The sequence below is a fragment of the Leuresthes tenuis genome, unplaced genomic scaffold (assembly GCF_036924035.1).
Source record: "Leuresthes tenuis unplaced genomic scaffold, fLeuTen1.0.hap1 SCAF_15, whole genome shotgun sequence".
NCBI classification, from domain to species: Eukaryota; Metazoa; Chordata; class Actinopteri; order Atheriniformes; family Atherinopsidae; genus Leuresthes; species Leuresthes tenuis.
In genome coordinates, this window is record NW_027325369.1 from 31,996,591 (window position 1) to 32,012,482 (window position 15,892).

The following is a 15,892-nucleotide window of genomic DNA, read 5'->3' on the forward strand; positions in this document are numbered from 1 at the left end:
CCTTTGAAAGACCGTCAGAAAGCCTGGAGAACACTTTAAAAGATTCAAACGTAAAGAAACGAGGTCACTTCTGATCACTGCTGTGAGCTGAGCGTAGAGTTTCTCACCCTGCGATCTGTGGCGCAGCGGAGCTGCTCCTCACGGCCGGCTGTGGTCGCCATCTGCTGGAGGACGGGGATGACATGCAGGAATCTTCAACAATGATGTTGCCAAAGCTGACAGTTCTGCACAAGAATGCATAATAACGGAAGAACCCACATTCCCACAATGCACTGCGTGATCTAATTGAATTTCAAAGGATTGGACACAAAAACAGTCCCGAACACAACGCAGGCAGAAGCAGTGGAGCAGGAAGAGCTGCTCATTCGACTTCTCTTTACTTTGAGCCTGTTAATAGCGTCCGTTCACGTGCACATGCACGCGGACAGCTGCTGGCCTCAGCCTGCGGTTTGCACCGACGGTCCAGGTTGACGGAGAACACCGCGCGTCAGCACGTCGGAACGCCAAATAACGCAGAGGACAGGACAGAGTCCATACAGGAAACCCGCGCACAGCTGTTCCTTCCATGTTACCCACCGCACGCCATCATGCAGCGGTGTTTGGGCAAAACTCCGTGGCTGTCGCGCACAGGCATTCTGTGCGTTTTGGCGCTGTGTTTGGCACCTGTGGCGCTTCACCCGCAGTGTCTGGACTTTAAACCGCCCTTCCGACCGCAGAGGGAGCTGGAGTTCTGCGTAATGTACAAGGATTTTGGCTGCTGTGATTATCAAAAAGACCAGGGTCTTATGGCCAAATACTACCAGATTATGGACAACTTCGATTACCACGGGTATTCCAACTGTGCGGGGTACGTGCTGGAGTTACTCTGCCAGGTAGGCACGCACGGACAAAGGTCGCTTCGGCTGCGTCTCCATCATGCGCCAAGAGGCTGAACAAACAAAAATCAAAGCGGTTCTTATGTAACCAGAGGAAGGACATGAAAAAGAGTGGTTTCTCAGATAAAACAGGATTCACAGTGTAATTCAGAAACATTTTAAAGATGGATAGAAAGGAGTTTGAGACTCCTGATCGGATGTTTTAGCAGCTGAAGCTGCTGACTGTGCAGATGTGGCCACAGTCTTATGAGGCATCCTTTGATCTCATGACCACCATAACTTCACATTGAGGATTATAGCTGCAGTTTTAGTTCAGTATTTCAGGCCACAGAAGTTTGTTTTATCTTGGTCTTGTGTTTAATATTTATCTGGTTTATTCTGCTGTTTATTGCTGAAAACTCCCAATGTGTCAAGGAATATAAGATAAAGAGGTTAATCTTTCATTAGCATTGATCTGAAGGAAATATATCGCTGGAATTAGTCGTGTGGAAAAGAAACTTCTTTTAGTTTTAGTTTTTTATACATCAGGACATCATATTTTGATCCGTACCAGGATTTAAGATGAGATATAAACAACTCCAGATCAGCCACACATGACATCACACTGTGTCATTATTTACTGAACAAAAACTGAGAAAAACTAAGTGAACCCTCACTGCTTCCCCAGGAACTAAGAGGGTAAGTAGCAGCCAGGAGCTGCTGATCAATGCTCTGATTAACTGATCCTCAGTCAGTGTGAGCAGCTCTATAAAAGCAGGAGTTCTGTCAGTTTAACACAATGCCAAGGAGGAAAGACACCAGCAACGATCTCAGAGAAGCAGCTGCTGCTGCCCATCAGTCTGGGAAGGGTTATAAGGCCATTTCCAGACTATCTGGAGTCCATCATTCTACAGAGAGAAAGATTATTCACAAGTGGAAAACATTCAGGACAGCTGTCAATCTTCCCAGGAGTGGACGTCCCAGCAAGTTCACCCCAAGGTGAAGAAGCCCAGAGCTACATCTCAGACTCTACAGGCCTCAGTTAGCATGTTAAAGGTCAAAGGTCACCCCAAGGTGAAGAAGCCCAGAGCTACATCTCAGACTCTACAGGCCTCAGTTAGCATGTTAAAGGTCAAAGGTCACCCCAAGGTGAAGAAGCCCAGAGCTACATCTCAGACTCTACAGGCCTCAGTTAGCATGTTAAAGGTTAAAGGTCACCCCAAGGTGAAGAAGCCCAGAGCTACATCTCAGACTCTACAGGCCTCAGTTAGCATGTTAAAGGTTAAAGGTCATGGCAGCACAGTTAGAAAAAGACTGAACAAGGATGGCTTGTTTGGAAGGGCTGCAGGAGAAAGCCTCTTCTCTCTAAAAAGAACATGGCAGCACAGCTTAGGTTTGCAAAGCTGCATCTGAACAAAGCTCAAGACTTCTGGAACAATGTCCTTTGGACAGACCAGAGCAAAGTGGAGATGTTTGGTCCTAATGCACAGCAGCACGTTTGGAGGAAACCAAACACAGCATATCAGCACAAACACCTGGACTGTGTTCTCCACCTTATGTCTCGTACACTGTAACAGTGGCATAAAATGACCGTTTATGATCATCAAAGCCCTTCTGCTCGTCCTCATTCTTCTTCTCTTCTCCATCTGTCTGATTTCAGGAGTGTTCTCCGTACGCAGCTCATCTTTTTGATGCTGAGGACCCGAGCACCCCAGTCAGAACCATCCCCGGTCTCTGTCCCGACTACTGCTCCCAGTTCTGGAAAAAGTGCCACTCAACCATCCCTTTCCTCTCCGATGACCTTCAGCTAGCAAAGGTCAAAGACGACCAAACTCGTGTCTGTAAGTTCCTGGAGCTGGACGATCCGGACTACTGCTACCCTCATCTGCTCAGCAACCAGAAGCTCACCAGGAACCTGGGTCGGGTTCAGACTGATGTAGAAGGCTGTTTGAATCTGTGTCTGGAGGAAGTGGCAAACGGGCTGCGGAATCCGCTCGCCATGGTGCACGCCAACGACGGCACGCATCGGTTCTTCGTGGCAGAGCAGGTTGGCCTGGTGTGGACGTATCTTCCGGACCGGTCCAGGCTGGACAGGCCATTTCTGAACATTACGAAGGCGGTGCTGACGTCATCGTGGGAGGGCGATGAGAGAGGCTTCCTGGGAATCACCTTTCACCCCAGGCACAAGTACAACAGGAAGCTGTACGTGTATTACTCAGTGGAGATCGGCTTCGACGAGAGGATACGGATCAGCGAGTTCAAGGTTATGGCCAATGACATGAACGTGGTGGACCACAGGTCCGAGCGGTAGGTATGGACCGCAGTTCCAGGGCTGTAAGCTGAAGCAGCGTTTTCGTTGTTTATAACATAACGTTCTCTCTGAAGAGTCATTCTGGAGATCGATGAGCCGGCATCCAACCACAACGGAGGGCAGCTGCTGTTTGCAGACGATGGCTACTTGTACATTTTCACGGGGGATGGTGGAATGGCCGGAGACCCGTTTGGGAAATACGGAAACGCCCAGAACAAGTAAGAAGTAACAAGCATTAATCACAACTTAAGCACTCTTAGATCAGGGATGTCAAACTCCGGTCCTCGAGGGCCGCTGTCCTGCAGGTTTTAGATGATCCCAACACACCTGATTCAGATCAATGCATCATTAGCAGGTTTGTGCAGAACTTAACAATCTTTTGAAGAGATTCATTACATCTGAATCAGGTGTGTTGAAGCAGGGAAACATCTAAAACCTGCAGGACAGCGGCCCTCGAGGACCGGAGTTTGACATCTCTGCTCTTAGATGATCCAATGCTGCAGAGCCTCCGGTAATTATGAATCACTTCCAAGAATGTTCTCTCGTTGCCTCGTCTCTTGCAGGTCAGCTCTCTTGGGTAAAGCTCTTCGTATCGATGTGGACGACAACGAGAGAGGCCCGTTGTACAGAATCCCTCCGGATAACCCTTTCAAACACGAGCACGGCGCGCGCCCTGAGGTTTACGCTTACGGCGTCCGTAACATGTGGAGGTGCTCCGTGGACCGGGGTGACCCGCAGACCAAAGAGGGCAAAGGTCGAATCTTCTGTGGGGATGTGGGCCAAAACAAGTTTGAGGAGATCGACATCGTGGAGAAAGGTCGGAACTACGGCTGGAGGGCCAAAGAGGGCTTCTCCTGCTACGATAAGAAGCTGTGCGCCAACAGCTCGCTGGGTAGGCACCACCAGTGTTTTACAGTCGAGCTCAAGCATGTGCAGCAGGTCTCAGAACCACGGTGACACCAGTTATGGCCTGTTTTTATCCACAGATGATGTGCTGCCTATTTATGCTTATCCTCACAAGATGGGTAAGTCAGTGACGGGTGGTTATGTGTACCGCGGCTGTGAATACCCCAACCTGAACGGCATGTACATATTTGGAGACTTCATGAGTGGGTAGGTCCAATCTGAACATCTGTTATCGCCTCAAAGTAACACCAAGCTCCGTGTTTCTGTAGAGAACAGACCTGAATATAACTGGTGGTAGATGTCAAACCAAAACCTGAAGATAACGGTTTGTTTGGTGCCTGCATCGACAGGAAGTCCGGGAGCTAGTTTGGACAAGCGAAAACTCTTCTTTGTTAGAGCTCGTGTTGCAGGTTCACCCTGAAATAAATTAGAGGTGTGGACACGGTTCAGCTGACATCACATTGTTTTATAAATGTGGGACAGCACCAAATAAAGACAGTGTTGATCAGTTTCTCAGACTCTTCAGATCACAGATAGTGGGTTACATGGTGAGATTAACTGGATTACAGCTACAGTTGGGTCCTTATCTGAGGGTAATTATCCTTGGATATATGGCGGTGAATGAATGGAATCACTGGCACAAAGCATGTCATCCCCCGGTACCATAGGTGGCGCTGTCCCCATTTCAGCTATCGCTAATAGAGCCACTTCCTGTTGACGTCTTCACCACCAACAGCAACAAACTCAGGCATTCATAAAGATGGCGAACGCAGAGCGAGATGAAGCTGCGTCCCTCTCCATCTGTGATGAGCTGGTTATGGCACAGACGATGCCCAACGGCGCATTCTCCATCGCGTTGTTTCTTTCTTTCTGACGACAACAACAGGAATATCGTCTCCTTCCACTTCCGGGTGACGATCGCGGGAAAAAATCTGGAGCATGCGCAGAACGAGTTATCTCGGGGTCTTAATTCGATCGCAAGTAACCCGATCCGATCTGTTTCTTAGTCAGATTAAGGTGTTGAACTGAGTTGAATAACTCAGTCTTATTGTAATTTAGCCATTAATCCGATCCGATCTGTTTCTTAGTCAGATTAAGGTGTTGAACTGAGCTGAATAACTCAGTTTTATTGTAATTTAGCCATTAATCCGATCCGATCTGTTTCTTAGTCAGATTAAGGTGTCGAACTGAGCTGAATAACTCAGTCTTATTGTAATTTAGCCATTAATCCGATCCGATCTGTTTCTTAGTCAGATTAAGGTGTCGAACTGAGCTGAATAACTCAGTTTTATTGTAATTTAGCCATTAATCCGATCCGATCTGTTTCTTAGTCAGATTAAGGTGTTGAACTGAGCTGAATAACTCAGTTTTATTGTAATTTAGCCATTAATCCGATCCGATCTGTTTCTTAGTCAGATTAAGGTGTCGAACTGAGCTGAATAACTCAGTCTTATTGTAATTTAGCCATTAATCCGATCCGATCTGTTTCTTAGTCAGATTAAGGTGTCGAACTGAGCTGAATAACTCAGTTTTATTGTAATTTAGCCATTAATCCGATCCGATCTGTTTCTTAGTCAGATTAAGGTGTCGAACTGAGCTGAATAACTCAGTTTTATTGTAATTTAGCCATTAATCCGATCCGATCTGTTTCTTAGTCAGATTAAGGTGTCGAACTGAGCTGAATAACTCAGTTTTATTGTAATTTAGCCATTAATCCGATCCGATCTGTTTCTTAGTCAGATTAAGGTGTCGAACTGAGCTGAATAACTCAGTTTTATTGTAATTTAGCCATTAATCCGATCCGATCTGTTTCTTAGTCAGATTAAGGTGTCGAACTGAGCTGAATAACTCAGTTTTATTGTAATTTAGCCATTAATCCGATCCGATCTGTTTCTTAGTCAGATTAAGGTGTCGAACTGAGCTGAATAACTCAGTTTTATTGTAATTTAGCCATTAATCCGATCCGATCTGTTTCTTAGTCAGATTAAGGTGTCGAACTGAGCTGAATAACTCAGTTTTATTGTAATTTAGCCATTAATCCGATCCGATCTGTTTCTTAGTCAGATTAAGGTGTCGAACTGAGCTGAATAACTCAGTTTTATTGTAATTTAGCCATTAATCCGATCCGATCTGTTTCTTAGTCAGATTAAGGTGTCGAACTGAGCTGAATAACTCAGTCTTATTGTAATTTAGCCATTAATCCGATCCGATCTGTTTCTTAGTCAGATTAAGGTGTCGAACTGAGCTGAATAACTCAGTCTTATTGTAATTTAGCCATTAATCCGATCCGATCTGTTTCTTAGTCAGATTAAGGTGTCGAACTGAGCTGAATAACTCAGTTTTATTGTAATTTAGCCATTAATCCGATCCGATCTGTTTCTTAGTCAGATTAAGGTGTCGAACTGAGCTGAATAACTCAGTTTTATTGTAATTTAGCCATTAATCCGATCCGATCTGTTTCTTAGTCAGATTAAGGTGTCGAACTGAGCTGAATAACTCAGTCTTATTGTAATTTAGCCATTAATCCGATCCGATGGCCCACATGTAACCGCACTGATTGTGTTCCAGGCGTCTGATGAGTCTGCAGGAGGACAGGAACACGGGGAGCTGGAAATACAATGAGATCTGTATGGGCTTGGGCCTGACGTGTGCCTTCCCAGGCCTCATCAACAACTATCACCAGTACATCATCTCCTTTGCTGAGGATGAATCTGGTAGCGAAGCAGCCTGAAAGCATTCCATGTGTTCTTGTTGTACTCTGTTGTGTAATGTTCTGCTCCTCTGCAGGCGAGCTGTACTTCATGTCCACTGGAATAGCAAGCGCCACGTCCCCTTCAGGAGTCGTTTATAAAGTGGTGGATCCGTCCAGGTGGGTGATGCTGTCGTTGTGAGGGAAACTTTTCATTGTGCACAAACACTCGGTGTGAGAGACGCATCTGGTCATAATCATAAACACATGCGCGTGGTTCTGCTCAGGGAGATATGCAGCATTGGGATCATACTTGGCTGGGCTGAAGATTCTCCGGTTTGACTTCCTCGACTCCTCTCTTAGCAGAAGTGGAGCTCTGCCTGCCTCCGTTTGTGATATAAGCAGTTTTGGCAGCTCTGTGACTGGCCGGTTTAACTCAAATCTCCCATCTTTGGCGCTCTCTGCCGTCCTCTCAGCAGGAGATGGTTGGCTGAGCTGATGTGTTTCCCAGCTGCCGAGCTTGTTTTAACTGCTGTCGGACCTGAGCTGGAAGTGAAATGCGAATTCAAAGAGCTTAAAGTTTTCTTCACCATGCAAAGGATCACATTTTTACATCTTTTTAGGACATAAATCCATTCAGAGCAGAGGTATGGAGTGCTGTGAGTGCCACAAAAAAAGAAAAAATCTGAACAGTAAGAAGACAGCTAACGTGGAAATATACAGACAAATCATTTAAATTTATTTAAACCTCATTTGGTCATTTATTTCTGCCTATAATTTAAAAAATATACATGTGAGAATGCTTGGAATACACTGAAAAATCACCTGATGCTTCCACTAAATCACATATTAGAAGCAGATGTGTCCGATTGTGACTGTTTTTGGTTTAACTTTGGATGATATATACATTTCTATATTATTTTGTGTTGAATGTATGTGTATTGTTGGGTTTTATTAATGCTAAAGAGAGAAAAAAAAGGTTAAATAAGTAAATGAACAGCTTTTTGTTGCTGTTTTTCAGACGTGCTCCTCCGGGACAGTGTCACTATGACCCTGTTCCTGTCAGGGTAAAAAGCAATCTCATCAAGTTTGTTCCTCAAGAAAGTGAGTCCACAAACAAAACCCCTGACACTCAGTAAAACTACTTAAATCTGACTCGTTCGTGTGGTTTTACTCATATTTGTGCGATTCTTCCATTAGCCTTGATTGGTGTGGAGCTGCCAAGCAAAAACAAGCCTGAGCCACAGCCCACAGACTCATATGACTGGCTCCAAGAGCTCATTGATCGTCTCGGAGATCTGGGACCAACCCTGACCACGCCTGAACCGACCACAACTACCGCCAGACCAGCCAGAAGTTCAAGGCGGAAAGGCCGGCGCAGGAAGGGCAAGCCCAGAACGGACAGCGCAACCGAGCTCCAGAACGGAGCCGTGAGGCTGGTTGGGGACGACCACGGGCGAACGGACCGTGGACGAGTGGAGATCTACATTAACGGGGAGTGGGGGACCGTGTGTGATGACCTGTGGATCACTAACAATGCTCAGGTGGTTTGCCGGCAGCTGGGCTTTCAGTACGCGCTGAAGGCTGCCAGGAATTCAGAGTTTGGTGAGGGGAAGGGACTGCAGATTCTTCTGGATGATGTTCAGTGTGAAGGGACTGAGTCCAGCCTGCTGGACTGCACACATGCTGGTGTGGGGAAACATAACTGTGCCCATTATGAGGATGCTGGAGTGATCTGTGGCAACTCCGACCACATTATAGAGGCCTAAAAATGGACTGCGATGACGTCAGAGCTAATTATCATGAACTAAACCTGCTGTCTTAGATAAAACAATCAAAATAACCTTCACATTTAACAGGTACTTGTAATCTGCAGAAAAGGTGTTTCTGTTGGTAAATCGCAGCGATACATGTTGAAAAAACTGCTTTAAATGGGGGAAAGGTTCCAATAAAAGAGGTTGCAGAAATGTCAGAGACCAGCAGGAGTAACTGAGGAAAATAAGGCCTCAGAAGTATTGCAGATTTTATTTTTATAATCAACACATTCCAGATGTTTGACGATCTAACACCAACTATATTCACTTCTGTAGTGGTAAATTTGAATAGTTTTTAACAGAATAGTGTTGAAAGTTTAATTTGAATGTACCTTTGGTTTATTTGATTTGTTACAGTAACAAGTTGAACAATATTTCTGGGTTTGTTTTTGTGTGTCCACTGAATGAATGTTAATATAATTTGACGATTTGAGTAAAAGCTTCCTGGTCTGCATTTTTTCTCCACACGATAACCAAACTAGAGGACTGACTCCACACGAGCCTGTTGTCCCATAAGGTTTCTAATGTAATATGAAAACAAACACGGGCCCTTAACAGATTCGTAGCCCACATTTTCACAGAATTAACACGGTAGTTGTTAATTAGCTAATGCTAAGCTAAGCATTAGCTAACGTTGGGTATGATGTTAGCTAAACTCGTGAATCCGTAACGTACAAAACTTTCACTATTAATGACTAAGGTTTGATTTATGCAGCAACACTCGTTCATATTATAGTTATTCAGGGATAAATTTGTATGACTCGTATCTTAGCAGCTAATCAAACTATTCAATTAATATGAAGTCCAGATTTAAAAATGTTAAAATCGGGCGATGGTGTTCGTATTGGCTCCATAGCTCAGTGGTTAGAGCACTGGTCTTGTAAACCAGGGGTCGCGAGTTCGATCCTCGCTGGGGCCTGTGTGGAATTGCTTTTTCAAATGTTGTTTCACTTTGCTCCGCCAATGTTAACTAATTAAATTTGTTTTAAACTAACAGATTCTGAATACACGGAGGTTTACTTTGTAGTGTAAGTGTAGCTCTAGCGCTGCTTGCTCGTGTTTACTGAAAGGAAAACAACCTGCTGAATCTGCAGGTCATTGATATGCTGAGCATCAAAGCTCAGGAGCTGCAACCAGGCTAAAGCACCATTCAGCGTGCGCTTTCTCACTCCAGTTCCTCCAGCAGCCTGAAGTCAATCTATTAAACTGTCCCAGGTGTTTTAGCTCCCTGGATTACTAAAGATGTTCAACTTTAGCAGGAGAGTTATAGACAACTTGTACGAAATAAAATAAAATCCAAAGAGGTTTTTGGACCCAAAAATACTACGTAAATACACATTTAATAGCAGATCAGCCGTGTTTCTCAGTCATATGAAAGCTGTACAGTACACTCAAATTTCAAATGCTCATCCAGACGCACATATGGAGGGCATTACATTTAAAAAACAAAAAATAGAAATTCAGTAAAGTATCCATGTAAAGATATATATAAAATGCCACTAGATGTCAGTGTTGCTTCTCTTAAAAGTGATCTGGTTCAGTCCCAGATGGTCCACTGTTAGATTGACAAAGAACAACAAATCTTTACAGAACTGACTTCATTTTGACATGAAATCAAGTTATCCTAAAAAATGCCTCAGAGTGAACCAAAGAACACAAAGTCCACCCCTCTCCCACCGCTCAGGTCGACTGGAGAGGCATCCCAGTTCTGCAGGGAACACCGGGAATGTTCACTTCCTCCTGTCCAGCTTGATTATCAGTGGAGGGTGAATGCTTTCCAACCCAATAAAAACAGTTAAAAGTACAGCATCTGCCTTGTATGAAGGCTGAGGCTGATATGTCTGTCATCCCACCAGATAACGATGAGATGGAAAAGTTAACATGTTAATGTCGGGTTTCCCACATGAGAATAAGGACGCAGCACCTTCACATGGAGTCTCACCACAGGAACAGGAGCCAACTATTGATGGCAGAAATGTGACATTGTAATGTCAGTGGGTTTCTGAGCAGGGTGGAGGCTCCTCGCTACAGCTGGGGACATGTTGCATTCACGGGCCTCAGGAAGTTCTCACCAGTAACTCAAACAAATGAGCTGGTACTTCTTTACCAGGTCCTTCTTTAGCCGAGCTCCCATTCAAACGTGAATAAGTGCAAAAACTGCTCACTCATGTTGGCGACAGCCTCTTAAAAAAGAAGCAGTGAAGCTCAGGGTTTAACACTCATATCCTTGTTATAATTGGCTTTGTTCTTAGACATTATAAGTTCATATTCTGTATTTTACTAAATAACCTCTGTTCCTAGCTGGTACTTTTCCCACTCTGCTCATACTGCACAACAGATGACCTTAAAATGGTCCAAGACCTTAGAATGACATAAACAACTGGGTCAGACAGAACATCTCTATTGGAGCAGATAGGTCTGGTACATTAGATCCGAGCCTAAAACAGTTTATCACATCCAAAGAACACAACAAGGACAGTGTTTGGCCTGGTCATGCCACTAAAAACTGGCCAATTATACTCTGACAAGTGTGAATACAACCTCTGTGAGATAAAGCTGAATATAAATATGAAATGTTTCCGGATATCGGGGCTCGGCCTGACGGATTTCCTGCGGGAGCTCTGGCACTCCGAGTCCAGCTGCAATATACTTTACTATGTGACCACTAATAAATAATTGATTTAATAAACGATTTCTCCAGCTTGTTCTTGGGCTTCCAATGAAAGGTTCGGGCTAACAATTACCACACTTTACAAAAGATTAGTATGCTAAAATGTAATATATTTAGCACGTTTATTTTGAACCGGGTTAGATCTTTCTGTTGACCACACTTTGCCTGAACAGAATTTTAGCTAGTTTTAGTTGGCTACTTTTAGTTAGCTAGTTTTCAACACTGACACCCGGGAGCTCTGTCGGGCTAACATCCATCTAATAGCTCCTCTGGAAGGTTTTAGCATACTAATCTTTTGTAAAGTGTAGTAATTGTTAGCCCGAACCTTTCATTGGAAGCCCAAGAACAAGCTGGAGAAATCGTTTATTAAATTCAGTATTTATTAGTGGTCACATAGTAAAGTATATTGCAGCTGGACTCGGAGTGCCAGAGCTCCAGCAGGAAATCCGTCAGGCCAAGCCCCGATATCCGGAAACATTTCATATTTATATTCAGCTTTATCTCACAGAGGTTGTATTCACACTTGTCAGAGTATAATTGGCCGGTTTTTAGTGGCATGATCAGGCCAGCCGCTGTCCTTGTTGTGTTCTTTGGATGTGATAAACTGTTTTAGGCTCGGATCTAATGTACCAGACCTATCTGCTCCAATAGAGATGTTCTGTCTGACCCAGTTGTTTATGTCATTCTAAGGTCTTGGACCATTTTAAGGTCATCTGTTGTGCAGTATGAGCAGAGTGGAAAAGTACCAGCTAGAACATAGGTTATTTAGTAAAATACAGAATATGAACTTATAATGTCTAAGAACAAAGCCAATTATAACAGTAAGATCTGTACAGCAGGATTTAAAGCTTTACACAACAGCCACAAAACACCTTTTTATCTGACTTTAGAGGTTTGTAATTTCCCAACTCTTCGCTGGCAGAAAGTGGTTCCTTCTCTTCCTCAATTAGCCCGGTGAAAATTAATGTCAGATGTACTTTCTTTTCTTGTTGCACGTTTGTAACAAAAACTCTCGATCCAATCAACTCCACGCATGTCTGTTCGCGGGTCACTTGCACAGGTTAACATGCAAACCCCGACATAAAGATGAAAGTCCTCGACTGATTCGTGGCAATTAGTGTTCACTGGTGGCCTTATTTGCAGTTTTCTTTGATCAGGTCGTTTTACAAGCCTCCATAAATTCAGTCAACGGTTGAAATTAGTTAATTTATGACCTTTCTCTGAACAAACTAACACTTCTCTCTGTCCTCCTCGTGTCACCTCGGCAGACCTCAGTTTAAACATGTTTCCTGTGTTTTCAGGTCACATTATCCAGAAAAACCACAACCTCAATAAAAACGTGCATCTATTCATGCAGACATGTTGTACCGCTGACCCCTGACCCCCATAAAAGCTGGATAAACACGGTAACTCAAAGCAAAGATAATGAAGATGAAGGGTGCAGGCAGTTAAGAGTGTGTCTTTGTTCACATCCCTCACACAAAGTGATCAACAGGTCGGCTGCTGTGGCTCATTGCTTCAAGACAAAAGGCAAAGTGAGGAGGAAACAGCTCTTCTTTTGTCTCAGTAAGCTGCTGTTTCCACTGAACCCGTTACTGAGCAGACAGACTGAATGAACACGGGGACTCGCTGATAACCTCTTGAGAAAACAAGGCTCTATTAAGCAAACAGCCCTCCAGACAATAACCTGACCTTCAGTGGACAATGTCCAGCTGTGGAAACCTCAGTTCTCACAATGGAGGGTCAACACAAGAGGTCAACCTCCTCTACTGAGGATCTTAAGACGAACAGATCCAAGACACGAAGCCTCTTCCAAGCTGCCTGTTCAAAGGAGGGGGGGCTGTGTTAAAGATGAGAATGTGGGGGCCAGATATGTAAAACAAAAAGACGCCACACCTCTGATTTTTGCAGGTAACGTGACCAGCGGCCGGGTACCGATCTCAGTTTACAGTAGCAGTTTGAAACAATCTCGGCCAAAGAAAATTGGTCTAAATGTGAGCAAACAAAACTAAACCATATGAACCACATGCAGTTCTATGCAAAACTCCTGATTCAGCCCTAATTTCTACCCAAAAGTGTCCTGATCAACAGTTCTGCAGCTTTCTGAAGGTCTTTCACAGTTTTTCTTTGGACATTTTCTGCTTTTTCACTCATTTTCAGTCCTTGTTCCTGAGCATTTTCAGAGGAATGTGTTTTTTCTTTGTTCAGCCACTTAACTCTGAGCTATGAAGCATTCAGGCAGAAAAAAGGCTCCTAACTCAAGGGATGAACCAGTGTTGTGTTTATACATAACAGAGGAATCAAAACCTGAAATTCTGTTTGGAAATCATCCTCCAGCATCCTCCAGACTAAAGAGGAGAGGGAGCATCCAGCTGGTTATCAGCTCTCAGTTCAAAGCCTGCATCTCTGATGGTATGAGGGGGCATTAGTGCCTGTGGAACTGGAAACCTGCACATCTGGAAGGCTCCATCACTGCTGAAAGGTATGAACAGGTTTCAGAGCAACATCTGCCCCCTTCTTCAGGGAAGGCCTTGCATATTTCAGCAGGACAAAGTTAAACCACATCCTGCATCTATTGCAGCAGCACGGCTTAGTAGTAGAAGAGTCCGGCTGCTGCAGTCCAGATGTTTCACCACCAAAACATTTCGAATACAACAAAGAAGACCCAGGAATCCTCTATCAGACAGGAGCATTCCTCTCCCAACGGTCCAGCAGCTGGTCTCCTCAGTTCCAGATGTTGTTCAAAGAAGAGGGGATGCTGCACAGTGGGAAACATTTATTTCATGGGGCCAAGATGACGCAATATGAATCTCAATGCATTTTTTTAACATAAAAAATGTCTATGGTACAGTTGAATAAGGTTTTGCTGCAGTTGTTTCCAGATTTCTGCATCAGACTACAACACCACTGTCTGTGTAAACCTGCAGTTTGCTAAGAGAGCAGAGTCTGTACACCATTAAGATAATGATCCACACTCTAAATGCCACGCTCAGAACGAGCCACGAAAGCAGCAATTAGTCTCACTATTGTTGCTTGTGAGGTAAGACAAATAGCACAACAGCTGTGAACACCTGGTGAGACCTCACGGTGGATCCCTGGAAGCTAACAGCTAGCACAACAACAACACAGAGGGTAAAGATACAAGAGCTTTTACACCACAACTCAGAGCGAGATCAAAAGGTCAGAGCTCTGGTAAAAGATACCAACTGGACTGTATTTCACTTACAAAAATGAGTCAGACTCCAAGTAAAGAACAAAGTTAAACATGAACCTTTGATTAATATCCTGTGCTTTGAAGTTCCAAAATACTGTGATTCTTTGGTCTTTTATTAAATATATCCATTTGCAAGTAAAAAATGGCACATTTTCATTCAAAATGGCAGCTGAATATCTACATTAAACAAATGTTAAACCTGCATCAAACTGTTGTTTTTGTTTTTTTCAAGAATGTCAGGCACCTGAATCATATCTTACCCCTTTTATCTACATATATATGTAATCACGTTATATGGGAGAGATCATTCCCCTTAATGGGGACCTTAGTAGCAACATTTGTGTCTCAGAGCTGACAAAAGTAAGAGGTTATCCTGTCAAACAAAGCAAAGAAGGAGGGACGGCCAAAATGTCCTCACTTTCTCAAATGTCCTCACTCTGATGGCTTAGAACTAACTTCCGGTCCCCATAAAGATGGTTGCACAAGTACACACACACACACACCCTTAAAGGCAAAGCACCTGAGATGTTTTACATTTCAGGTCACAGTTCACGACACACTGAGAAACGGACATCCTTCCTCTTCTTTGGTGTTCATGACACTGAGAGCCAAAACAATCTCCTGAAAATTAAAACATGATGGTGGAGCCGGTCTCCAGGGAGACCAGCGAGTGGTCTGAACATGATGTCATCAGTGGAGCCTCTTGTTTGCTTTAATTAACCACGATCGTACCAGCTTGGGCTCGGGGTTTCATACTGCTTTTTTTGCACTTATCTGAAACAAATCTCACACCTGAGAATGACCTGACCGAGCTCACAGGTGATATGACACCCCAGCACTTCCTTTACGGGGTCAACAGCTGTTCATGTCCTTCACTGACGGGTCAGTGATAAAATCTTTGTATGTGTTTTACTTTAAGAAGGGAACCTCTTTGTGTGATTGTGTTAAAGATAATCGTACAGATCATTTGCGGTTATTGAAGATATTTTCTCAGATGGAGGATGAGATCATTTTTGGACCCGTTCTCAGAATCATATATTATTAATGGTTTTAAACCAACAGGAAAGTGGCTGTTATATAACCTTATTATCACCTTATTATGTGGCTGTTGGAGAATAAATACCACAACTGACAATACTTTTAATTCTGGTACTTAGCGCCACGACTATACCCTCGAATAAAACTAACAATGCTGGTATTTGCTAATATAATTACTACTGACGACTAATATTCACTGGACAAAATGTCCCAACACAACGAGCTGCATGGTGCCTGCATCCTGTGGAAGGAGAGAGTTGGTCTAAGGTGACCAAGCCTTTGTATCTTGGTGACCAAGCACTCTTAATTTTCATGTGACGAGTCATTTTGGAAGCGCCCATCATTGGCGCCGGGCTGTAAAACGAAGAAGCACACGGTACCTGAGGTGCAGGGTT

At 43.9% G+C, this 15,892-nt stretch overlaps 1 protein-coding gene and 1 non-coding gene across 2 annotated transcripts; both read left to right on the forward strand.

Moving 5' to 3' along the window:
- Nucleotides 1-360: 360 nt before the first annotated feature.
- hhipl1 (HHIP-like 1) lies at nucleotides 361-9,028 on the forward strand. Its single transcript, XM_072364767.1, has 9 exons — nucleotides 361-872; nucleotides 2,515-3,161; nucleotides 3,240-3,383; nucleotides 3,729-4,057; nucleotides 4,152-4,278; nucleotides 6,640-6,785; nucleotides 6,859-6,940; nucleotides 7,782-7,864; nucleotides 7,961-9,028. The coding sequence occupies exons 1-9, from the start codon at nucleotides 588-590 to the stop codon at nucleotides 8,527-8,529; spliced, it is 2,412 nt and encodes an 803-aa protein (XP_072220868.1). The 5' UTR covers nucleotides 361-587; the 3' UTR covers nucleotides 8,530-9,028.
- A 392-nt stretch (nucleotides 9,029-9,420) lies between these two features.
- On the forward strand, nucleotides 9,421-9,493 carry trnat-ugu (transfer RNA threonine (anticodon UGU)). The gene has a single exon. It is a non-coding gene; the product is annotated as a tRNA-Thr (tRNA).
- The last annotated feature ends 6,399 nt before the right edge of the window (nucleotides 9,494-15,892 follow it).